This window comes from Coniosporium apollinis (genome assembly GCF_000281105.1).
Source record: "Coniosporium apollinis CBS 100218 chromosome Unknown supercont1.7, whole genome shotgun sequence".
NCBI lineage: Eukaryota > Fungi > Ascomycota > Dothideomycetes > Coniosporium > Coniosporium apollinis.
The window spans coordinates 229,676-253,310 of record NW_006913269.1 but is presented as its reverse complement, the minus strand read 5'-3'; the positions used below and the strand labels follow the sequence as shown (position 1 = coordinate 253,310).

Below are 23,635 nucleotides of genomic sequence, written 5' to 3'. Positions count from 1 at the left end.
CAGATCGGTTCCAGGTTCCTTTGACCAAGTTTCGTCCTGCTCGACTCGCAGCTCAACTCTGCTTCCCACTTCCCTCGACTCACTTGCCAGATGGGTTTCGAGCTTGCACGCCTGGCCTCATGAGCAGCCTCATCTCCTCGTTCATCATCGAGCCCGTCGTCCGCCAAGCGCGCAGATTTTCAGGAGCGCCGACACCAGCGGTACCTGCCGCGCGCCTGTCACATGCGAGCCAGGATGAAGATACGACCGCCCAGACAGCGCTGACGGACAGCAGCGACCGTCCAGGGTCCACCACCACGACCACCACCACTGCCATCGAGATCGCGCCGCATCCCAACAGTGATCCGTCGGATGATTCTGCCGCTGCACCTGCAAGTGTAAGCGTGCCGGTACCCGCAGCGCCGTCTCCACAGCGGCCAGCTATCCCAGGAGCCACGAGCATCGTCATACTCGAGCATGGTCGTCTCACCACCTCGCCGAGGGCCACGCCAGCCTCGCTCAGAGAGCAGCCTACGGATGATTACATGTCCTACAACCCGTCGTACGGCATAGCAGAGCGCTTCCGACCAAGCATCCACATGGCGGACCAGTCGCCGCGGGACAGCGCGAGCAGCGCTGGGGGCAGGTCGCGAGCGAACACCGGGCGGAGCGCGCAGGGCGAGAGCGTCAATATGGCGCATATGTCTGAGTCGCTGCCGGCGGACGATGGGATGCGAGTGATGCGGCAGAAGATAGTCTCGATTCGCGACATGGAGGCGTCGAGCGAAGAGAAGGCCCTCAGGATGCACATCCTCATGACGGAGCGCTATCAGGCCTCGCACGCGCACCTGCTGCGGGCGCAGTCCCCGCTGAGCATCGTGTCGTCAGAGAGACCATACACGCCCATGTCAGCGAGCTCGGTGCTAGACGGCAACGCGCAGCCCTCTTCGCCCGTCTCCATCTACTCTCTCCCCGACCCGACAAACCCGTTCAACGTGACCCCAAAAGACCTCGAGCCCTCGTTCCGGCCACGGCACGGCGCGCCAGCGGACCCAGACACGATCCCCGAGGACGACGGCCACGACGCCGAAGAAGAAACCCCCGAGCTCGGCTGCGAGCACTACAAGCGCAACGTCAAGGTGCAATGCTTCGACTGCCGGCGCTGGTATCCGTGTCGACACTGCCACGATGAAGTCGAGGACCACAGGCTCAATCGCCGCAAGACGCTGAATATGCTCTGCATGCTGTGCGCGACGCCGCAACCTGCAGCGGAGTGCTGCGGAAACTGCGGACAGCAGGCTGCGTGGTACTATTGCGGGATTTGCAAGCTGTGGGACGATGACGGAAGCAAGCGGATTTATCATTGCGAGGAGTGTGGGATTTGTAGACGGGGCGCGGGGATTGGGAAGGACTTTATTCATTGCAAGGCAAGTACTTCCCCGGAGCCTTGCCCGCTCTCATATGCACATACCTACGAGTACAAACACATTTCGCATCTGTCACTACCCTACTAACACCACCCCCAGAAATGCAACGTCTGCATCTCCATCGCCTTCGCCTCGACCCACCGCTGCATCGAGCGCGCCACCGACTGCGACTGCCCCATCTGCGGCGACTACCTCTTCACCTCGTCCACCTCCGTGGTAAGCATAAAATGCGGCCACTACATGCACCGAGCCTGCTACCTGCGCTACATGGAGTCGGACTACAAATGCCCCATCTGCAAGAAGTCCGCCGTGAACATGGAGCTGCAGTGGCGCAAGCTGGAGGATGCGATTGCCACGCAGCCCATGCCGCCGCAGTTCAGGGATACGAGGGTCGTCGTGCATTGTAATGACTGTAGTGGAAGGAGTAGCGTTGCTTATCATTGGGTTGGGAACAAGTGCGGTTGGTGTGATAGCTTCAATACGAATGAGCTGCAGCTGCTTAGTGGGGAGCAAGGGCTGCAGAGTCAGCCGCCGCCTGCTCAGGGACAGGCAGAGCACCAGCAGCAGCAGCGTCATGAACAGCAGGAACAGCAGCAACCAAGGGTCGAGAACGCCCCACCTGTCCCGTCCGCCAGCCCACCAGCCACAGTGCTCAACCCGCAGCCCATCCGCCGACTCGCGGCCCCCGCGTTCCCAGAAGTCCGCAGAGCGTCCGGCTCGTACTTCCTCAGCGGCGAGGAAGCCTCGGCCTCAGACCGGACGCGTCCGGCGTCCGCGGCCAGCGCGATGGAGAATATCCGCGAGAACATCCGGTTTCCTAGCCCGTACGGCATGCTGGCGCGCATGAGTCGGAGCTTGAGCCCGATACGGCATTATCTCGAGGGCCAGGATGTGGCGATGGTGGATACGGATGAGGAGGATGGGGGGGAGGGGAGGGGCTTGCGTGACGGGGAAGAGGGAGAGGAGGCGGGGAGCGAGGAGAGCGGGGAGAGTGATGAGGATATGGATGATGAGGAGAATGAGGAGGAGGATGAGGAGATGGATGATGGGGATGAGCTGGATCGGATTGAGCTGCTTGGGCATCGGTGATAGATGGATCTTTTTGCATTGGGAAGAGCTGTGCTTATGGGGTTCGGGGCGCTCAAGGGGGAAAGGCATGGCTTTGGGGTGGGTGAGGGAGGGCGTTTGTTGGGTGCATTTTTAGGCGCGGTCTGAGCTTGTTCAAGAATACGTTCACGGCAGTCTGGCGCAGTCGTGTCGGCTTTAACAGCGTTGTTATTTGGGCCTGTCGAATTTGCTACGTGACTAAATGTCCTGAACGTAGCGAGCAGAATCACATCAAGGATGTTACGGGCCCTGAAGAGTCGAATGCTGCTCGATGCGGGACCCCGTCTCGCCTTCGATTGCGCTTCGAGGTGGTAAACCTAGTGTGACCAACAGGCTTTCCTCGTTAGGTTTTACCATTTGTGGACAGTTCTGATGGAGGTAGGCGAGGAGCATTGCCGCCGGGTGTTGTTGGAAAGCAAAAGTGCGAACCTCACCATTCCCTTCGCAGTATCCAGTATTTGAGACTCAACGGGTGTAGAAAGAGGATTGAAATGGCCAGATTAGGGCGATATAATGCAGAACGCGTTGGTGATGAACAGAGTTAGAAACGCACCCTCTATGAGCCAAAGAAAAGGCATCCGTACGAAGGACGGGGTATCCACTAAGGAAGCGGCCGCTCGACGGCGCGCGCGACCACGAAGCCTCTCGACACAATATTTAGCTGTATACACGGATGTGGACTGGTACACTAGGTGTATCTCCAGTCAATAGAAGGTGCAGATATATGTTATGTGAACGAGTTGTTGGTGGGTTTTAATGGCATTGGAGTGTGGTCAAGCGGCCGCCGCTTCCTTACTAAATACCTCCTCCTTCGTAAAGAGTCTGATAGGAAGCCTCTTGAACTCCGGGTTTGAAGATGCTCTTGTATCGAGCTTACTGCTTGTGCTTGAAAGCAGTATGGTCTGTAACTACCGGCTGTTGGAAGCGCGGCTTAGAGGCGAAGTTGCTCAAGTTATGGGTTGCTGGAAGTCGGGCCTGCGGCAAGATATTCACATGCAGCATTTGACAGATGGTGTCCAGAAGGATGGGTGGGGAGGAAAGGGGTTTTGGATCCATATTAGGAAGGCCGATGTACCGCCTTAGAATCCTATCAAATTGGTCGGGACGTGTTATTGGACAGCGTTTGCTCAGCCGTATTGCGCGTCTCGTTGCCCTTCATCGTAATTCTGGCTTCATGCACCAGGGCACAGAAGACCAAAGGGCAAAAATGAATACAGTACCACGACGCCGCTAACAGATGATCGTGATTAGTGTCCAGGCAAGTAGAGGTGTTCCTACTGGCTCAAAACAGGATACACGCCAATCGGCCATCATCTCACACAAAGATAAGGTTGCATCGGCGATGACCGGCTGCAGGTTCTTGTAACATGCTGTGCAATTCGATCTCCCAGGTTGAGTTCAGCAGGGTGCCGTGTTCGCTATCCGGGCACATGCATTAGGTTCATTCCTTCCCGATATCCCCGCTTAGCACTATACTAGTGGACGCAGGTTGTTCAGGCGGACAGATCCCTGTACATCACAGCCGCTACTTCGCCCAAAGCCACGCAGATAATGTTTGAAAAGCTCCTTCAAGACCGAGCGATAACACCTGAGCTCCAGTGGGGAGCGTCAGACACTAGACCCGCAAGCTTAACGAGTCATTAGGTTCGAGACAACCATATGCGGTAGAGCGTTCCGCGAGAAGCATTATCACTCATGGCCAGCCCGAGTGAGCCGCCGGTGGAAGAGCATATCCTAGAGGCTGATTCCGCCTCCGCGGACAGCGATTCGGCTTTGGGGGATTTTGACTAGTAAGTGCCGTTCGCTACTTACATTACATTCCAGAGTGCTCATAGAACGTAGCGAGAGCAGTACGGCATCACTGCGGTCGAGCTTACTAGTGAGTATCGAAGAGAATGGACGACGATACCACAGGTACAGGGAAGGAAGTAAGTGCTTGGCTTGATAGCTACCACAATTGAATACTCTTCAAGACGATCCTCAAACGCTGCTTGTTGTGAGGCGCTACAAAGGATACCAAATATCAAAGTTTTCAAAAGCACCTCTTGTCTCACGTCGGTGGTTTGCGGCTGTTTCTCCCTTTTATTCCAGCAACATCTCCGCTTACTTGATGATACTCGGCTAACTCTTCCTGCAAGAGTATATTCTCCCGGAGGATGAAGTACGATACCCTTTCCCTCTTGCTAGCGAGGGTTTATTAATGAAGAGTAAAGATCGAAAAAGACCGACTAGGTATATCTCACTTCTCGGGCATCATACTGTCATAATTTAATCTATTTCCAGACCTTCAGCATCACATGTTTCTAATGACGATGGATGGCAAGCTGGCCGGAGCTCCAATCTCCGACCACGTTCAGAGAGTACTCGATTTCGGGACTGGTACGGGCATTTGGGCCATAGATTTCGGTAGGGAGCCTCGACCCCAAATCAGGGAGACCCCAAATCAGGGAGCCCGTTCACTGACGAACAGCAGCGGATGCTTATCCTTCGGCTCAAGTAGGTCACTTGTTATCTTCTCCGTTGGGCGTTATCTGATAATCTCCAGGTCCTGGGGATTGACCTCAGCCCTATACAGCCCTCCTAGTAAGGCCGTCATCCTTACACTACCTTATTCTTGCTATGCTTACGCTTCTAGCGTGCCACCAAACTGCATTTTTGAGATCGGTAAGCATACATCAAGCATACGCACACCATGTACTAAGTATATCAGACGACTGTGAAGAACCTTGGACCTTCTCGCAGAAGTTCGATTACATCCACGGCCGAATGATGATCGGCGCTTTCGGGGACTGGCCCAATGTGTTCCAAAACGCCTACAAGTTTGTCTCCCCTCACTCCGTTCCCGTTCTGCAAAAAGTCAACATATGCTCCTGTCCCGTCTACAGATGATCTCGGCCCTCTACAATCCCATCTCTCTTCCATCACTTCTTCACTCTTCACTCGTCACGTTTGTCCTGCTCCATCACTGAACTCAACCCTTCCAAGGCACCTCAAGCCAGGCGGCTACTTCGAAATGCAGGATACCAATTTTCCCATGGAAGCCATCGACGACACCTTCGGCAAGGACACGGCGCTTTGGGAATGGAACCAACTGATGGTCAAAGCCTCTGATATTTCAGGCCGCCCGCTGGCCGTCGCGCATCTGTACAAGAAGTGGATGATTGAAGCCGGCTTCGTCGATGTTGTCGAGGTACTTTATCCTTCCTTGCTCGTCGCCCTGCCCGTAGCCGCCAGAGTTTCGCATCTGGGACATCGGTCAGAGCGGGGTGAGGATCTGACGAGATACGATGCTAACACCCCTCCAGATCAGGTACAAGTGGCCGCAGAACACGTGGCCCAAAAGCAAGCGGGACAAGGAGCTCGGCATGTGGACGCTCGCGAACATCCTCGAGGGCCTCCAGGGCTTTTCGCTGGCGCTGATGACGCGCTTTTTGGGCATGAGAAGCGAAGAAGTGGAATTACTGTCCGTGGTATCCTCCTCATCGCGTTCCTGATAGGCATGCTGATTGCTTTCTCCCAGCCTTGTCAATGTCCGTAAAGACATGCGGAATCGGGACATCCATAGTTATTGGCCTATGTAAGTACCCTTTACTGCTGGAGTCGAGCGGATGATGGGAGGATGACTGTTTCGGCATCGGTACGCCGGCATGCTGGGTAGACGCGGGCTGACAGTCGGTAGTTACGTTGTCTATGGGCGTAAGCCTGAGAAGACGACTTAAGCCGAATCTCGCTTGTGGAGCGACAGCCGCTCATTAGGTTTCTTTGTTGGATCGGACAACATGCGCAAGTACAGTCGAGAGCGGTATTTCCTGTGTGATAGTCGTCTATATGTACAGGTTCTACCGCACTGCATCTTCTCTCCGCGTGACCCTGACCCACATGTTGCTCTGCATCCACATACCCACATTCGTGACCTTCCATGGATTGCTGGGATCGATGATCGTGAAGTCGAACCTGCGTAGTAGCTGTTCTACCGTTAGCCTATACACGCTGATTACTAGAACACTTGAGTGCACGTACCTCAACGAACACTTTGTTCAACTCCATGAACGCCACAGTCTTACCCAGGCACGTAAACCGTCCATGCCCGAAGATCAGATCGTTGTTTCGTTCCATGCTCTGCAACTGCTCTCCTTGCGCCTCTAGCCAGCGGTCAGGTCTAAAGACGTCGGCGTCGTGGCCGAAAATTCTGGTGTTGCGATGGACACCCCAGGCGCAGTAACTGTTGGTACAAACTGTATCAGCACAAGTCCACGTAGGCAGAGGCAGTATTCGTGATTGTAACCCTACCCGATCTGCGTCCCACCAGGTACAAACATCCCATTCACAACGTCGCCCTCTGGCGGCACCACCTTCTCCATCAGCCCCGTTATTGGCGGCCAGATGCGGAGACCTTCTTTAATAAATGCTTGGAGGTATGGTAGGTTGCGCGCTTCGGCATCAGTGATGGGAGAGGAGATGCGGTTGTCGCGCATGGCGGAATCGATCTCAGAGCGCAATTTCGCAAGTACGGAAGGGTTTGTTATCAGGAAGAGCATTGTGGTGCGGATGCCCGTAGCGGTCGTGTCGGAGCCAGCGAGACTGAGGCAGAGAGTCAGTCAAAGTCATAGATACAGGAGGGCCGGGAGACGAGGAGCAGCGGAGGAACAAGAGAAGCAGGCGTACATCTGCAGGACACTCTCGGACTCCGCTTCTTCCCGTGTGAGCCCATGACGAATGAAACTCCCCAGCATATCCTGCTGATCCCTCTTCTTGCCATCTGGAAGAAACCTCTCCGCCACCCTCTCCTGGGCAATGTTGATGATCTTCCCCAGGCCCACCTTATCTTTCACGCTCGGCGCCAGAAAGTCCATCAGATAGCTCTTTTCCAGAAGCTTGTGCACCCACGGCAGGATGGTCATGAGGATCATCACCGGCAGGTTCTCCTCGGTCGTCTTGATGTACTCAAACATGTCCTGATCGTGCGCGATGTCGCCAAAGGGTCTGTCGAAGGCGAGCCCCGAGATGATGTCGAGCGTGAGGAACTGGGCTACGCGCCCAAAGTCCATCTTCTTCAGATCCGTGCCAGAGGAGACGTACTTGCGCTCGATGAGGTCAACACACTCGTGAATGTGCTTGTCGATTGTCTCTTCCAGCAGTGGGTTCTCCTTCCCCGCATAGCCAAACGCCATCTTGCGCCGCAGCTCGTCATGGTGCTTCTCATCCCTTACGCTGAGGATATTGTCCTTGCGAGGCTTCATGCGCATGGCATTGTACCAGCTCCCTCGCCGATACGGAGATCGAGCGGCGCTCATGCGGCGGAGCAGGTCCGGGTCGCTGGTAACCAGGCTGTTGGGCCCAATGCGGGCGAGGGGCCCATACTTTTGGTTGACCTCTTCGACTTTTAGGTTATTCTGGCCGGAGTTTAATGCGCGTATCTGCCATAGGATACTGAAGGCGGCCAAGGGTGGACCGGGAATGTGGGATAGACGACGATAGCTTTGGATGCTGCTAACAACGTAGAAGAGTACTGCGAGGGCTGCAACAATTGATGCCAGTAGGACAATTGAGATAGCCATCATGAAATAGTTTAGACGATGAGCAAAGTCACTCAACCACGTCCTGCTGCTGCGGACCCGTCACGCTTATCCAAGTCTCTGTTGCGTGGTGCGCCATTAGCCCCATCAAGTGCTTCTTGCGGATCCGGGCTGCTGGGTGCAGCTCTGGAAGCATGATGGACTGAGCGGGGAAGACCTGGCCCCGTACACCAGGCTAATAATAAAAACGGACCAGCAGACAATCGACCCGCCTGCATGCGGGGGGACGTCGCGTAAGTTAGCACGTTGTAGTCGGTCCTTCTCCTGTCACCACGGGGCGGCACGGGAATAATCCCAAGCTGTGGTGTGGTAGAGTAGCCGCGCATGCCGCGCTGTCAAGAGGGCTGTCGGCTGCCAAATCAGTGCCAGCTCGGGAAGCGGGCCGTTCATCTGGTGCCCTGGCGGGGATGGAGGATGCCCAGGCGGGCGTCGCTTAGCAAGATCTTCTAGCCCACCTGGGCAGATCTCTAGAGAACAAAGCTCGTTTCCGTCGCGGAAGGTTCCGGTGGTGAGAGTGTCAGCTCACCACGCGTGACGGGGGGGGCCTTTTGCTGTGATGAGAATTGACCTGTTCTTGGGACGTTGCCAGCAGACCTTGGTTCTATGCCAAGGCTTACAATACATAGAGCTGCATTAGGGGTCTCGTCAAGTGTGGCCCATTTCATCAAGAGGCTGATACCCGTGGTACCTTACAATATTGTGCATCAACAAACCGGTCGTATCGCTCCGATCCATGTATGAAGACTGTTCAGCACCCAGGCCCTATCCGCCGTAACAGCCCTAAGCACAACACAATCTCGTTGTGCAGCCGACCTTCTGGTTCTTCGTACAAGTCACGTGCCTTGTGGGCCAGACCTGCCCTCTGCCTTGAAAATCCGGATGGCAGCCGAACGAATCAGACAGGTGCCAGCCGCTGCAGCTAAGAACGGATGCGGCTGATCTGAGAAAACTCACAGCTATGTCATCGCGTGGTATCAAAATAGAGGCGTTGCGAAAGCCTTCTTCTCAGAGTCTCTCTTCATGGATTTGAAAATGGAGCATCTGGATTCTGAAGATGCCATAAGCATCAGCATAAGCAGAGGCCTTGTGGGCCTCGGTTTCTCCTCGAATGCCTCCCATGATTGGCCCCAGCTGACTCAGTTATCAATGACTGTCTCGGGTGCTTTCGATAACATTCTAGGGAATTTCCGGTAGGGATGTCAGTTTCTTCACTGCTGATGATCTCAAGGTGTTCTTTTCTCCGTTCTCTACTTCTTTCCCTACGTCTTCAATCTACCAGTAAAACACAGCAGTCGCTCTCAACCATTTCATAATCGCCAGCGAGATACTTCAGTCTCATAATCACAGCCTGCGAACAGCTATAGTTCTAGCCACGATGGCCACCGCCGCCAAAACCTTCACACGCGCTCTGCGCTCCACGCCTACGGCGAACTTCAGAACGACTGCCACACGCACTACAACATGCTTCGCCGCTCCCCGCCAGGCCTTCCGTCAGCAGTCCCGCCGTGGCTACGCTGATAGCGCCGCTCCCAAGTCCAGCAGCTACGCGCCCTTCTGGGCCGCAGGTCTTGGTGCCGGGGTTCTCGGTGGCGGCTACTATCTCCACTCGCAAAACTCATCGCCATCTCAGTCCGTCAAGCAGTTGAGCGAGGAGGAGCACAAGTCGGAGAACAAGACCCCAGGCGTGTTCAAGCCAACCAAAGAGGACTACCAAAAAGTCTACGACGCGATCGCCAAGCGGCTGGAAGAGCACGACGACTACGACGACGGCTCCTACGGCCCCGTGCTGCTCCGCCTAGGCTGGCACGCCAGCGGGACCTACGACAAGGAAACCAACACGGGCGGTTCTAACGGCGCAACCATGCGCTTCGCCCCCGAGGGCGACCATGGCGCCAACGCCGGCCTCAAGGCCGCACGCGACTTCCTCGAGCCCGTAAAGGCCCAGTTCCCCTGGATCTCATACTCGGACCTCTGGACGCTCGGCGCCGTCTGCGCTGTCCAGGAGATGCAAGGGCCCGCCGTTCCATGGCGTCCAGGGCGCGCGGACCGCGACCTTAGCTTCTGCACGCCGGACGGACGCCTGCCGGACGGCTCGAAGGAACAGAAGCACCTGCGGGCCATATTCGGGCGCATGGGGTTCGATGACCGCGAGATCGTGGCATTATCCGGCGCGCACGCCTTGGGCCGGTGCCACACTGACCGTTCCGGCTTCGAGGGGCCCTGGACATTCAGCCCGACGACAATGACGAATGACTACTACAAGCTGCTGCTGGACGAGGCGTGGAGTTGGCGGAAGTGGGATGGGCCGAGGCAGTTCCAGGATGTGAAGAGCAAGACGCTGATGATGCTGCCGACGGATATGGCGCTCATCAAGGACAAAAGCTTCAGGCCGTGGGTGGAGAAGTATGCGAAAGACAATGAGGCCTTCTTCAAGGATTTCTCGAGGGTCATCATGACGCTTTTTGAACTGGGCGTGCCATTCCAGGCTGGAGAGGATGCGCGGATGACGTTTAAGAGCAGCTTTGATCAGTAGGAGATGGGCTAGAGAGCGGAGGATGGATTGTGAGAGTATTGCATTTGTTGGTTGTGTCCCTTCCTGCCGTTCAAGCGAGTGTGGTCATCACGGACACTAGACATTAGACTTAGATACCTATAGATTAGACAGGTAATTCACAAATCTAGACTCCCTTACACTCTAGTACCAGTGCTCTTCCATTCTGAAACTCGAAGTTCGTAGCAGTAGGCACTTGTTCTACACCGGCTCTCTTCTCGCATTACAAACCTAGATATCCACTCACGGGCCTACACTGTCCCATCCATACAGATTGAGGAGAAGTCTTTCCAACCTGGCGACTGGATCCAAATGTTTATGGGCACAGCAAACCGATGAACTCGAACCGGTCGCGGGCAATGGCAGTCGTTCCCACCTCCGTAGATGAAACGTGGTCCAGCTGCACCTTCGTGAAACTCTCTGCCCGTGCGCGGCCCAGGGTTCACGAACTTCACGCGTGAGGCACGGGCCGCAATCGTAAACAAACATCCAGTGCCTCGAGTCGCATCCTCTTCTGCTCCAGACTTCTCCAGTAAAACAGAATCGCAACCCTTTTCACTTCCTTCCACGTCTGTCCAACTACTTAGGAAACGCTCAAAGAACCCCCCAGCTCCTCAAACCACCCACCTTCGCTCCCCGCGCGCATACCTTCTACAGCCATCAGCAATGCCGCGCCAAACGCGCGCCGCCCTGCGCGCGCAGCAGGACATTCACGTCGACGAGACGCTGTTCCACGAAGCGCAATCCACTCCCCTACCAGCAACCCCCAACGTGGTCCGCTCGCCGCTAAGCGACATCGCGCCGAACTCGGTCGAAGAGTCCACGGCCGTCGCGCAACTAGCCGAAGACATGGTTGCTACCGGGAAGAAGACCAAGGCGCCCAGCACCAAGAAAGGCAAGAGCGTAAAGAAGGGCGCGAAGAAACAGGCTACTGCCTTCGAGGACGTACTCGAGGATGAGACGCGACCAGAAGTCCTGGAGGACGAGCGCCTGGCTGCTGCGAGTCCGGCTTCTGATGCTGCGCGCGAGGAGCTGATGAGTGATGTTGTAGACAGTAAGGACCGATCTGGCCTATGTGAGGTATGTAAGCTGACGCTGTTGCAGTCGTTGCGCAGGTGCCCATGCGCGATCGCTCTGTTTCGCCGCCTGCGCCGGCTGTGCGCGTGACGAGGCGACAGCTTGCGAAGGCTGAAGAGGAGAGGGAGAAGTCAAGGGACCGGGAGACTGTGCTGGCGCAGGCTGGACCAGGACTGTATGGTGAAGTGAAAGGGGAAAATGGGCGGGAAGTGAACGGCGAAATGAAAATTGATGAAACGGAAGAGTATGATGCAAGCACATCCGCACCTACCTCCACACCGGCGACATCGCAACCACCAGCAACTGGCAGGGAGGATCGGTCTCCGGCAGAGACGTCTATCGCAGAAGCGCCCAAGCCGGAAGATCAACCAACTACTTTGAGATCCCCAGCCAAGTCAGCGCGGAAATCGCCCACCAAACCCGCAGCGGCACCAACCACGTGTCCTACAAATTCCATCGCGGCCATAGACGCGCTTGAAGAGGCCCTTGAGGAAGTCGACAAGGCTCTTCCAACCGTAGTCGCAGTATCGCCATCAAAACTCCGTCGCGCCGCGTCCACAACCAAACTCACCGCAAAGACGCGTGCATCCGTCGCGCCTAGATCATCGGCCAGCCGCCCATCCACAGTGCGTAAGCCCTCGATGCCAACTCCAGCGGACGCCACACCCGCCCCAGCGAGCAAGACTCGGGCCGTCGCGCGAAAATCCAGCGTCCTCAGCCGCCCCAGCATGCGCGTCTCCTCTCGCGACTCAAGCGCCAAACCGCCGCCCACCGACCCAACCACCAGGCCCAAAACCGAACCAACCGACTACCTCGCCCAACGCCGCGCCGCCCGCCCCGTCAGCATCTCCTTCCCCACACCCCCCAAGCCCGCGAGGTCAAGCAAGCCCCCGACGCGCTCAACCTTCCAGCTCCCCGGCGAAGCCGTGGCCGCGAAATTGAAAGCGCAGAAAGAGGAGCGGCTGAAGCGAGAAGCCGAGGGAGGCGAATCCGATGTCGTCGAGAAGAAAGAGTTCGTCCCGCCCGTCGTGGCGCGGAGTAAGAAGGCGCCGACTGTGCCGGCGTTTTCGTTGCCGGGGGAGGCGGTGGCGGCGAAGTTGAAGGCGCAGAGGGAGGAAAGGATGAAGCGCGAGGAGGACGAGGCGGAGAAGGAGCAGAAGAGGGAGTTTAAGGCACGTCCGGTGCCAAGGAAGAGTAGTGCGCCGGTTGTGAAGATGACGGCGGCGAGCAGGGCGAGGGAGAGCTTGATGCATGCTGCTGGCAGCGAGGGGGCGGAGAAGAACGCGGAGGCGAGTGGGGTGGATATCAAGCCGCTGAAGAGGACGAGCAGCGTGCAGCTGTCGCATGAAAAGCGGGTCGCTACGCGTGTGAGCAAGCGGCCGTCCACAGCGCCGCTCAACCCGCCCTCGACGATCAGCGAGAAGCCAAAGCCGACTCATTCCGCCAAGCGCACTCTATCCACCACGACGAACGGCACCAGCACCTCGAAGCCGCGGGTCTCCTCGATAACAGCTCATGCCGCTTCCGCCGCGAAACCAGCTGTCACGGTCGCGGCCGCAGCGACGCAGAAGCTGAAGGGCAAGGAGGTTTTCAACCGCGACAAGCTTGAGAAGCAGGAGCGCGAGCGCGTCAGGCGCGAGAAGGAAGACGCTGCTAAGCAGGCGCGAGCGGCGGCCGCAGAGCGGGGGCGCCAGGCGAGCAGGGAGTGGGCGGAGAAGCAGAAGATGAGGAAGACGGCTGCTGCTACTGTGGTGGCCAAGGTGGAGGAGGGGATGGTGTCGGCGTGAGATGAGCACGTCTGTGGTGCTCCTGCTTTGAGATATGAAGCTTCTGGTTAGGTCTCCGTTCGTCCAGCTCAGTACGGAGTTAAAGTCACTGGAGGCGTAGGTTCCTGTTGGATATTCTCTTACTTTTCACGGGTCCAAAAGCGTATCGGCGTTGTGTCCGGAGCTATAGCGCTTGGATCCCTCGCTCACTGAGGCTCAACTGGAGCAAATCGCCTTTTGTCTCAGGGCTGGATTTCCTGGATGTTGGATTGGATCAGTATCATCTACCTAGGTTCTGACATCCGTAGACGCTGTCATAGGATTATGAAGTTCCGTTGGTCCTCAAACGCTCGGAGTTACTCCATCTCACAAGAGCCTAGAGTTATCAAGATTGGCACTAATCCTGCGGCCCGTTACGCCAGGTCCTGAGGAATTTCTGGAGCTGATACCCAGCATCTTGTGCTCTTACGTCTGTCCGAACGGATGAGAGTTGATCATTCCCTAGCTGTCAGCAACCTATGCGGATTGATGACCGCTTCCCTGTAGGTTGGGACATTATTAAGGGAAGGTTAATGCGGATTGATAGAGGGTCTGTCGACCCCGTCATACTTATGGACTCGCGGTATATTGAGACCGTGAGATACCTTAGTCCTACGTAGCGTTATATGGCAGAGTACTCCCTAGCTGCATGAGCACATTTGTGAGGATGCCCTGTATTCAGAGCAAAACCGGAGCACCTTTGCGGTTCGAAGTAGTAATAAAGCCTGAGGCAACCATCCGTATCGATAAACGCAGCCCTAAAAATCCCTGGACCCTGAAACCAATCGCAAGCTTAGGGTTCAAAGGGTTCCAAGGGTTGCGCAAGTTCAGACTCCACAGACTGGATTTATATTTCTTATTATTTGCTTTAAATGCGCTTCTCCTTTCCTCAACGTCTCCTCACTACCAACACCATCTCAAAGACCGCCCCAATCCCACAGCACGTCGCCGCGTCACGCTTCCACCACCGCTTCCCTCCTGCGCACGCTTCTCCCACCATCCCTACAACCTCTCCCCTCCCGCGCCGTTCCTTCACCTCAAACATGCCGCCCACAACACCCCCCTTCGACACAACCCCGATAGTAGTCTTCGGCCCCTCCGGCGCCGGAAAGGGCACTCTCCTGCAAAAGCTCTTCGCCGAATTCCCCGACAGGTTCGGCTACAGCATCTCGCATACCACGCGCGCGCCCCGCCCAGGCGAGACACACGGCAAGGAGTACAACTTCACGAGCATGGAGAAGTTTCAGGAGATGGTGGGGCAGGGCGCGTTCGTGGAGTGGGCGCGGTATGGGAGCAATTGCTATGGGACGAGTGTTAAGGCGGTCGAGGAGGTGGAGGGGCGGGGGAGGTGTTGTGTGTTGGAGATTGAGATGGAGGTGAGTGAGACTTTTTGGTGTATTTGGGGGTGGGATTAGGGGATAGGGAGAGCGGGCAAGGGGGCTTGGCGAAGGAGCCGCGGGGAGAAGGGTAGATGCGAGACGGGAGGGCATGGAAGGAGCCAGTGATGGTGCGGAACCAGGGCTGACAGAAAGAACAGGGCGTCAAGCAAGTAGCGAATCACCCCACCTTCCCTCGCCCCCGATTCGTCTTCATCTCTCCGCCCTCCCCAGAGGTTCTCGAGAAGCGGCTAAGAAGCAGAGGGACGGATAAAGAGGAGGAGGTGCTCAAGCGGCTAGAGCAAGGAAAGAAGGAGATGGAGTTCGCCAAGTCCGGGGGTGTGAATCCGAAGGTCGTGGTTAACGACGACTTGGAGAGGGCGTATAAGGAGTTGAAGGAATGGGTTGTGGGGAAGGAGTCGTAAGGAAGAATTGGAAAGGAGATGGCGTGGCATTGTGTGCCGTGCCACCGGCGGCTCATCCTGGCTAAGAGCGGAAGGGTTGCGCACCGAAAATGTGGTTCGAAGATATACCAGGCATTTCTAAAAGAGGCTAGGGGCTGCGGGGAATTTATGTGGTATGGGTGGCGATACGGATCACCGAAGTCGAGGTCTCGCGCAACTCACAAGCATGTAGACACTGCGGATAGACAGCACTAGAAATCAAGAGTAGGCAATCGAAGCTGGGTAGATGTTTCAGAGATCAAATATTATAACCGAATACAAGCCTGCTGTACTATACATGCATTCCCCAAGAAGACCCAGCAAGAGAAGAACCATATCAAATAGAAGAAACGGAATGGCCCCGGACACACCAGCTCCTTGCTGAGAATGCCAAACCATGTAATGACCGCCTACTCCGCATCCCTCCTCGGGAAGGATGCTGTGGTATCATATTTCTCGCCTCATCGAATCTACTTCACAATTCTTACCTCTACTACACCCCCTAGTACCCATTCATCGTCACCCTCTGCGAGTTCCTGCTGAGGTCCCTATCAGCCGACGGCGAGATGGGCCTCGACCCCGCATGCCCAGCCGATGACTCCTTGAGGGCAAGCAGCTGCTTGGAGCGGAAGGACTCGTAGTGGATCTGGGAGGTGGTTTCGATGAGGTCTTGGAGATGCGTGCGGAGCAGGAAGTTGCGGAGCGAGACGAACTCGCAGTGAGTCTGGTCCTCGACATTGATGACGCCCCAACGGTTCTGGCGGCCGCGGACTTGCTTGCCGCCAATGATGATGGTCTTCTCGGAGCCGACGACGGCGAAGGGGATGATGTTCTGGTGGGATGTCAGCGGTTGCTCGATGAGAGACCTGGGAGTGGCAAGGGGGAGTTGCTCACCTTGATCGAGGCATTCAATGCCACCTCCTCCTGGTCATGCTCCTCGTTGTCGTATGGGTACATGCGGAGGTTGTGGAACGCAAATTCCTCTTTGATCCTCTCCTTGAACGCCGCCCGCTCCTCCAGCGTCAAGCTATCGCTCTTCGCAATGACCGGCACCACGTTGACGAACTCGCCCAGCTTCTTCAGGACCACTATGTCTATCGGCTTGAGGGCGTGCCCGCTCGGCTGGATGAAGAAAAGGCAGCAGTGGATCCTGGTGTCCTGGAGGTACCGCTCGCGTTGTGCGGTAAGCTCTTTGCGGAGGTAGGCGCTGTGCTGGTCCTTGATGTACTTGACGATCGGATCCCAGCACCTGTCGTTGTTGATCAGGTCGCCGTAGCCGGGGGTGTCGACGATATTGAGCCGCAGACGCACGCCGTTCTCTTCGATGAGGTGCGAGACGGTCTGGATCTCGGTGGTGCTGCGGATGGGCTCGTCGGGCGTGAAGCGGCCCTTGCTGTCCATGAGATGCGAGGCGAAGATGGTGTTGATCAGGGTGGATTTGCCCAGGCCGGTTTGTCCTGAGCCGGTTGGTGAGCTTCTGCAAGCACAAAGTGCATGGAACTCGCTCAGAATGGCATGAACTCTGAGATGTAGACATACCAACACAAATGATGTTGAATTGAAAGCCGCGCTTCAGCAGCTTCCTCTCAATCTGGGAAGTGATGCTGTCGAAGCCAACATGGCTCTTGGGATGCACGGTTGCGGGCTGGGCGCCGGGTTGCGCGTTCATGGTAGCCATTGCGAGTGGGGGCTGAGGTCGGTGAGCCTGCTATGGGGAGCTTACGCGTATAGAACGAGGGGGAGGTGTCGAGGACGTGGATATCTCAAGTTGTGTGCTGTCGGGGAATATTTGGATTCAGGGTCCTGGTGTTGCGGGAAAGGGGGAGCGCGGCCAAGCACTTCGGGGAAGGGCGATCATTCGAAGTCCGAGCTTCTGAGCATGCAAGAAAGTCCGACATCAACACCAGAGCCTCTACCACCAAGTCGCCTGAGCATTGTACTATTACATTCCGTCTCCCCCAGCGATGGCAGCTATACGGCATCTTGCCAACCCATCTCTCCTCCGCGCCCTCCTACCCGTCAGCAATGCGCCTCTTCGACCCGTCCTAGGCATACCCGTCCTCCGCTACATCCATCAGAACTCGCTCTTCCCCTCGATAACCCTGCCGATACCAGTCGCTGCAATCGTCGGGCTCTCTTCGATCCTCAGTGACATATGGGAGTCGATATTGAGGGCCGTGCCGAAGAAGAAGACCTCGCACATGAAGAAAAGGCAGCGGCAGATGGCCTCCGGGAAGCACTTGAAGGACGTTACTGAGTTGAACAAGTGCTCAGGATGCGGGAGGGTGAAAAGGGCGCACGTCTTGTGTCCTTACTGTGTACAAGGTAAGTGGGATTACGATATAGCCAGGAGTTTGGGAAACAGGTTAGCTCATATCTATGACAGCTATAAAGCACTGGTTCAAGGGAGGCTCGAGTGAGGCCACGACCACCGGCGCGGAGAAGGCGTAGTTTTTGCGTTATGGGAGCTGCTTTGGCAAGGAACGAATTGTGCGGCGTCTAAATCCGGCATTGCAGGCGTACAGGGCATTAGGGAGCATTTATCCGCTATCATGCGGCTGTAGAGGGAGAAGAAGTCATTGTATATATGTAAAGCTTGTTGAACCACTTTCAGCACCCTAAGACGCTGGATAGTGCGCTCCGACACGCACTTTTGACCGCAACAATTGAGATTTTAGTTCCCCTCCACCCCACCATCATATTTTCCTACATTTCTCACGTATCATCTAATGACCACAAATACGCGCCTTAAATGAACACGTAACCATTCGGTTCGCTAGATGAGTATGCCCATACGAGACTGAATCTACAATGGCGCGTAAAGTCCCAAAACTGCTATGACATCACGCTAATACGTCCTACAGTCGAAACAATACCTCACCGTCCACACACTCGAAAACGGTCCGTAAGCCACCTGGGTACCACCGAAGTCCTCAACCCTCCAAGCTAACACCTGCCGATAGCCCATCCGACCGATGTCTTTTCAATCGCCCCCATCAAAACGCACCTCCTCTCCGCCTCCGGCTCCTCCACCATCCGCATCCACTCTACCACCGAGCCCGACTTCCCTCAGATCCAGACCCTCGACGGCGCACACAAACTCGGCTGCCACCACATCGTGACCTCCAGCGAAGGCAAGAGGGCCGCTAGCACGGGTTTCGGCGGAGAGGTCAAGTTCTGGGCATGCGGTGAGGACGGCACATGGACGAAGGAAGATGTTGAGCTTGATGTCCCGCCTCGAGCCGGCGAGCTCTGGGCTATTGCACTGAGTGGAGATGGGAGGTACTTGGCCAGCTCGTCATATGACGGCAAGATGAGCATGTGGGATCTGGCCGCAGGAGACGGCGCGGCCACACGGATCAGGCACTATGAGACGAAGGGAAGTTTCGGGACATGCGTGGACATTGTAAGAACAGCCCTATCTCCGTGGCCCCTTTCCCCCCTTCACCAAATCCCACAATGGCCACCACCATCTCCATCTCCGCCATCTCAACCCACAGAGAAGCTAACCCCTAACCCCCCTTCAGTCCACCGACGCCGCCCTCCTCGCCTCCGGCCACCAAAACGGCAGCCTCCACATCTTCAACAACACGACCTCTCGCCTCCTGCACTCGCTCCCAGGTCTGCTCTCCCCAATCCGCAGCATCCGCTTCTCCCCCTTGTCCACCCTCCTCGCCGCCGCGGGCGACTCCCGCATAATCGGGCTCTACGACGTGCGGTCCGGCGAGCAAGTCGCGCAGCTGTTGGGCCACCAAGCCTGGATCATGAGTCTGGACTGGAGCGACACGGGAGAGTGGCTGCTGAGCGGGGCGTGGGACGGGAAGGCGAAGGTGTGGAGAACCGAGACGAGGGAGTGTGTTGCTACGCAGGGATTTGATGGCGGGACGGTGTGGGCCGGGCGGTGGTTGCCGAGGGTTGTGGGGGGGCCCGAGAGGTTTGCGGTTGCGGGACAGGGGGGTGGGATTGGGTTTTTGAGGGAGGCGAGTGGGTCGGGGTGAGTGGAGTGTTGAGTACTCGACTGCCAGACGTTAGGGACCTTCGAACGGACAACAAGCGGTTTCTGTAAGCTCACAGAAATATTGAACTACCTAGAGACTAGGGAAGAAAGCACAGTCGGCGACAACCATTGCTGGAATATCGGACGGGCGTGGCGTAGAGGCGAACATAGACCTGCGTAGTTTGCTGCAAAGAGGAAATGGTCCCGACGTCTGCGCTCAGGCGCGGAAGAATACGCATCTGGCTCACTAGACATTGCATCCGCATACGTAGAATCAAGCCCTTCGGCTCCAAAGCCATCCGCAGATGAGTCGTACTAAGCCTTCTTCTACTTCGTGTTTGCCAGCGTTGACTTACGCGCAGTAGAATGATAGTAGGACTGCTTTCTGGGAAGACAACAGTTATCCGGGTTGCCGTTGCCCTACCCGTTTATTGCTACACGCCACAGGCGGCCAACGGCATGCTAGGAGCCTCGACCCACAGAGAATCGCCTGTTGATCCTTACAGGTCGTCACAAATAAGGAACGATCAACATCATCCGGTCAGACAACCGTGACAGTAAAATGCTGGGTGTCAATGCTGGCGAGACTCTAAGACCTGGGTGCCACCAGACACCTGACCAGCAAGTGGGCTCACTCTGATGGTTTTAAGCCCTGTAAGATGCGATGAGCCGGAGTTACTCGCGGTTTCCAGACGAAAGGTGAACGTCGGCTATCAGCCTCGAACTGTCAACAGTATACTAGGGAGCATCGTTGTCTTTGAGATAAATATTAAATAGATGACCTCAGCATGTCTCAAAGATTTTACGGAGATCCACCCCAAACGCAAGCTTTGATGTTTGTCTCAGGGCATCAAGCTCCCCTCTTTGTTAAACTAGTGTGGCAGACCCGAATGTACCAGTTTAGGTGATTGCTCTTGTTACATTTCCTTAAATTGGAGTCGATAAGCACAGCCTTAGCTCTAGCTTGCGCAGTCAAGACTTAGAAGATGAGACATGTATAGACACATGTTAGATACATTTATGAAGCACATTGTGCGATCCTAAGAACCTGTCCAAACCTAGCCGGCTATGGGCTGTGAACTCGAACGACGGTATAACAACCTTATAGTGATTCTAGAGACCTTTTGGACACAAGAGCCGCACTTTCCAGGCGAGTTCCTTGTAGCAAAGTTGCATCCTGCCTGACTAGCCCTGGAGGTTCGTAATACTGCTGTAGTGGTGTGAAATATGTTCTGAGCTTATCCCCAATCGGAAACCTTGATAAAAACGTCCTGAAAACCTGCCTGAAGGGTATGTGCGGGTTGCTAGTTCGCGGGTTGCTGGTTCGTAGATTGATTGGTCGCAGGAGAATGAGTTACAGGAGGGGGGTTTACCAGAGGAGGATTGATAGGAGGCTGGTTTTGCGGGGACTGGTTTGCAACGAGTTGATTTACAGCCTGACTTGGATGAGGGTTTGGCGGAGGATTTGGAGGGTTTGGCGGAGGGTTTGCAGGAGGGTAAGGCGGATTGTCCCACCACTGGATCTCTTGAGGCCTTAATGCATGATCCGGGAGGAATTCGGAACGGATGGCACGGCCAACACCAGGATATGCCAGTTCAACTTCCTTGAGGACGTTTGTCACCCTTGGTCTGGCCTTGTTCTTCTCTCTACGTCCATATGTGTGGCCGATTCGCTCTACAGGGATCCCATGTGCCGCTGATTCTCTGGGTCGGCCTGCTACCCATATATTCTGTGTCATACCAACGAGTCCAACAATCAAAAGGAACCACGTGTTGTCCTTGATGGCGGCCGCAGTGATCATGAAACAGATCCACAGGAACGCAAAGCAGACGGACAAGGTCTTTGTTCGGCGATCAGATTTCTGCACTGCACCCGCAAGGTCATCTAAAAACAGGCCGGGCCCTGCACCTCCCGGACTTGCAGAGCCCGACTGGATGACGAAGACGTGCGAATGACCGTTTCCGCGCGTAACAGCGTAATCATGCTTGGAGTTTTTCCTGCATTTGTATTTCTCACGCCTCCATTCTTTCAATGACGCAGTGCTCACGGACAAGATGGTGCCTACGGCGGTTATGAAGAGAATACTCCAGTTACCATACAGGAATGTCGGTATCGTGGCGACCGTCAGCTGTATAACAAGGCAGACCATGAAACCGATACGATCAAGATGCGAAGTTGGTTTGCCAGCTCCCGGTGAGGCCTGTCGAAGAGTCAGTGACATCGACTTGCAACTCTCATGGGTACAGCTATGGGCGCAGAAAGACAACATTGGCTCACACCACTAGCGCGATGGACTCCTGGACGGAGCGTACAATAAGGCACCATTGGGGTGTAGGGATTTGCACATTACCTTGAAGAAGGTGATTAGGAGGGCTGAATCCCCCTCCCATATTTCCATGGGGCCATGTGGCGCAATCTCAGACCAGCTTTTTAAGGTATCGGTAACCTCTCGTTCGAGATCGCGGATCAATCGACCGATTATCCAAGAATTATTTGACTTTTTTATTCTCGATGAGATCAAAATGACTGAAGCCGGATAATCAGGTTGTGGCATCAGTGACCCGTCGCCAAAGGCTGACATGAGAGCATTGAACGAGTATGCGACCCAGCCAAAACTGAATGCAACGGGAGTGATACGCCTGCCCGCCATCTGTGCAATTGCCTTCTGCACAATGTCTCCTCCGATGATCAGCAGGACTGAGTATACCTCAGAGGGGTTCTTCATCTGATTCCCGAGTAGACTAGATCCTGTCTCATTTTGCCATGGTCTCGTCCACCTTACCTCCAGCTGCTTGCTCGTCGGCGAGCAATGAGCATTCAGAACTGCTTTATCCATTAGCTTGTGTCATGATATTCGTCCTCGGCAAGTCTTCTATTAAAAGACATTTGCTCGGGAGTGCCTTCATGGAACACTATGGACTTACTAAAGAGGAGGAGCGCCAGTACTACCCAGTGGAAGCAGAGACGAGGTCGTAGCGGTGATTTGAGCAATACTTGTATGGGGCTCATGGCAGGCCGTTTGAGACTGAACTTCCGGTTCAGCTGGTAGCTAGATGATGTTCGGATGCCTTCTATCCGCCTTCCGGAGAGTGAGACACAAAGAGACTGCATGCATCTGGAGGAAGCGTGCAGCTGGGCCTGTATTGCTTCTTCCATCAACACCCGGCCAAGGTGACCAGGGAACGTACAACCGCACCAGCGCTAGCAGGACTAATTTGTCATCTGAGCGTACCGTGATCGTGTGGGAAGCTCGAAAGAACGATCAAATTCCAGCAGTCTTCAGAGAACCCAGAGTATGCCTATGAATTGCTATGGATTTTCGAAATGTCAACGACACAGCAAGACCAAGCGGGGTTTGAAGTTCGGGCGTCGTTTGGAAGGCTTCCACGCTTCCAAGTATAGACGCCTTAGTCAGCATGGAGCGAGAGGAAACTCTCCCGTGGATCGCGCCTGTCGTAACGTACGTCGTTTAATGAGCTCGAGACCTCTCTGCTGCGAGCAATATCTGAAGCTGTGGGCTTGTTGTAGAAACCATTTGAACCAGTTGATGGATGGCAATACTGTGTCATCAACGTCGATCAATCCGAACGGATTCGGATCTATTGATCTTGCTCACCAACGGTCCTGAGCCGAAGAATCTGGAGGCAGGCAATTTGTCCGTGAGTAATGTGGGTAGATTCGGCGCGGAATCTGACTAGCATCATAGGGTTCGGCCTCTGCACTATCCCATGGACCACCTACCCATTCCGATCTATAATGCAACCCGTCCGCCGTTCCAAGTACCATATACATGTACGCCTCGTTTCTCCTACGACGACCAGGGCTTTCTCACATATCCTCACCGTGCGGGCGTCGACGTTCAACAACTTTGCAACGCGGATGTTGCAGCCTCCGCCGTTGAGGCTTCGTTCGTCCAAGCCTGGTTGTGGTTCGGATTGTTGGGCGAAACACTAGGGATAGGATCCCGAACCCACGTTCCACAGCGGGTCGCCAGCTTCTCAGCATTTATGGAGACCCTGCCAAGCGGAAGAACGGTTGTGACGACGAAGAACCTTAAGCAGGCAGTAATTACGGCATGTGGGAAGAATGAGTCTCCGCTATATTCTGGATTTCATCGTACAAGGTTTGATTCGTGCTTGGCTGAGGCTACGAATGCAGTCAATTGCATACTTGCGACTCCCACTTGCCAGAGACATCTAGCCACAACGGAAAACTTCTCGGACCTTCCCACTCTTTTCTTAATTCTATTGTCAGTGCAATTGCTTGTCGAATCGCTCTGTTCATACCGAAATATCT

General features: G+C 55.4%; 9 protein-coding genes across 9 annotated transcripts; 6 read left to right on the top strand and 3 right to left on the bottom strand.

Annotated features, from left to right (window-relative positions):
- Window positions 1-119: 119 nt before the first annotated feature.
- On the top strand, window positions 120-2,495 carry W97_01984 (uncharacterized protein; the record flags this gene model as incomplete). Its single annotated transcript, XM_007779886.1, has 3 exons — window positions 120-1,353; window positions 1,407-1,456; window positions 1,506-2,495. 3 exons carry the CDS (start codon window positions 120-122, stop codon window positions 2,493-2,495), a joined length of 2,274 nt encoding a protein of 757 aa, XP_007778076.1.
- A 3,031-nt stretch (window positions 2,496-5,526) lies between these two features.
- Window positions 5,527-6,007, top strand: W97_01983 (uncharacterized protein; the record flags this gene model as incomplete). Its single annotated transcript, XM_007779885.1, has 2 exons — window positions 5,527-5,703; window positions 5,819-6,007. The coding sequence occupies 2 exons, from the start codon at window positions 5,527-5,529 to the stop codon at window positions 6,005-6,007; spliced, it is 366 nt and encodes a 121-aa protein (XP_007778075.1).
- Window positions 6,008-6,352: 345 nt separating this feature from the next.
- On the bottom strand, window positions 6,353-8,071 carry W97_01982 (uncharacterized protein; the record flags this gene model as incomplete). The annotated part of the gene is made up of 4 exons (XM_007779884.1): window positions 6,353-6,478; window positions 6,534-6,735; window positions 6,804-7,094; window positions 7,179-8,071. 4 exons carry the CDS (start codon window positions 8,069-8,071, stop codon window positions 6,353-6,355), a joined length of 1,512 nt encoding a protein of 503 aa, XP_007778074.1.
- Window positions 8,072-9,464: 1,393 nt separating this feature from the next.
- W97_01981 (uncharacterized protein) lies at window positions 9,465-10,622 on the top strand (the record flags this gene model as incomplete). The annotated part of the gene is made up of 1 exon (XM_007779883.1): window positions 9,465-10,622. The coding sequence occupies one exon, from the start codon at window positions 9,465-9,467 to the stop codon at window positions 10,620-10,622; it is 1,158 nt and encodes a 385-aa protein (XP_007778073.1).
- Window positions 10,623-11,306: 684 nt separating this feature from the next.
- W97_01980 (uncharacterized protein) lies at window positions 11,307-13,504 on the top strand (the record flags this gene model as incomplete). Its single annotated transcript, XM_007779882.1, has 2 exons — window positions 11,307-11,694; window positions 11,745-13,504. 2 exons carry the CDS (start codon window positions 11,307-11,309, stop codon window positions 13,502-13,504), a joined length of 2,148 nt encoding a protein of 715 aa, XP_007778072.1.
- A 1,061-nt stretch (window positions 13,505-14,565) lies between these two features.
- On the top strand, window positions 14,566-15,323 carry W97_01979 (guanylate kinase; the record flags this gene model as incomplete). The annotated part of the gene is made up of 2 exons (XM_007779881.1): window positions 14,566-14,898; window positions 15,060-15,323. 2 exons carry the CDS (start codon window positions 14,566-14,568, stop codon window positions 15,321-15,323), a joined length of 597 nt encoding a protein of 198 aa, XP_007778071.1.
- Window positions 15,324-15,843: 520 nt separating this feature from the next.
- W97_01978 (septin like spn2) lies at window positions 15,844-17,019 on the bottom strand (the record flags this gene model as incomplete). The annotated part of the gene is made up of 3 exons (XM_007779880.1): window positions 15,844-16,173; window positions 16,236-16,798; window positions 16,881-17,019. 3 exons carry the CDS (start codon window positions 17,017-17,019, stop codon window positions 15,844-15,846), a joined length of 1,032 nt encoding a protein of 343 aa, XP_007778070.1.
- A 286-nt stretch (window positions 17,020-17,305) lies between these two features.
- On the top strand, window positions 17,306-19,339 carry W97_01977 (uncharacterized protein; the record flags this gene model as incomplete). Its single annotated transcript, XM_007779879.1, has 3 exons — window positions 17,306-17,666; window positions 18,305-18,747; window positions 18,869-19,339. 3 exons carry the CDS (start codon window positions 17,306-17,308, stop codon window positions 19,337-19,339), a joined length of 1,275 nt encoding a protein of 424 aa, XP_007778069.1.
- Window positions 19,340-20,642: 1,303 nt separating this feature from the next.
- Window positions 20,643-21,737, bottom strand: W97_01976 (uncharacterized protein; the record flags this gene model as incomplete). Its single annotated transcript, XM_007779878.1, has 2 exons — window positions 20,643-21,539; window positions 21,690-21,737. 2 exons carry the CDS (start codon window positions 21,735-21,737, stop codon window positions 20,643-20,645), a joined length of 945 nt encoding a protein of 314 aa, XP_007778068.1.
- Between the last annotated feature and the right edge of the window lie 1,898 nt (window positions 21,738-23,635).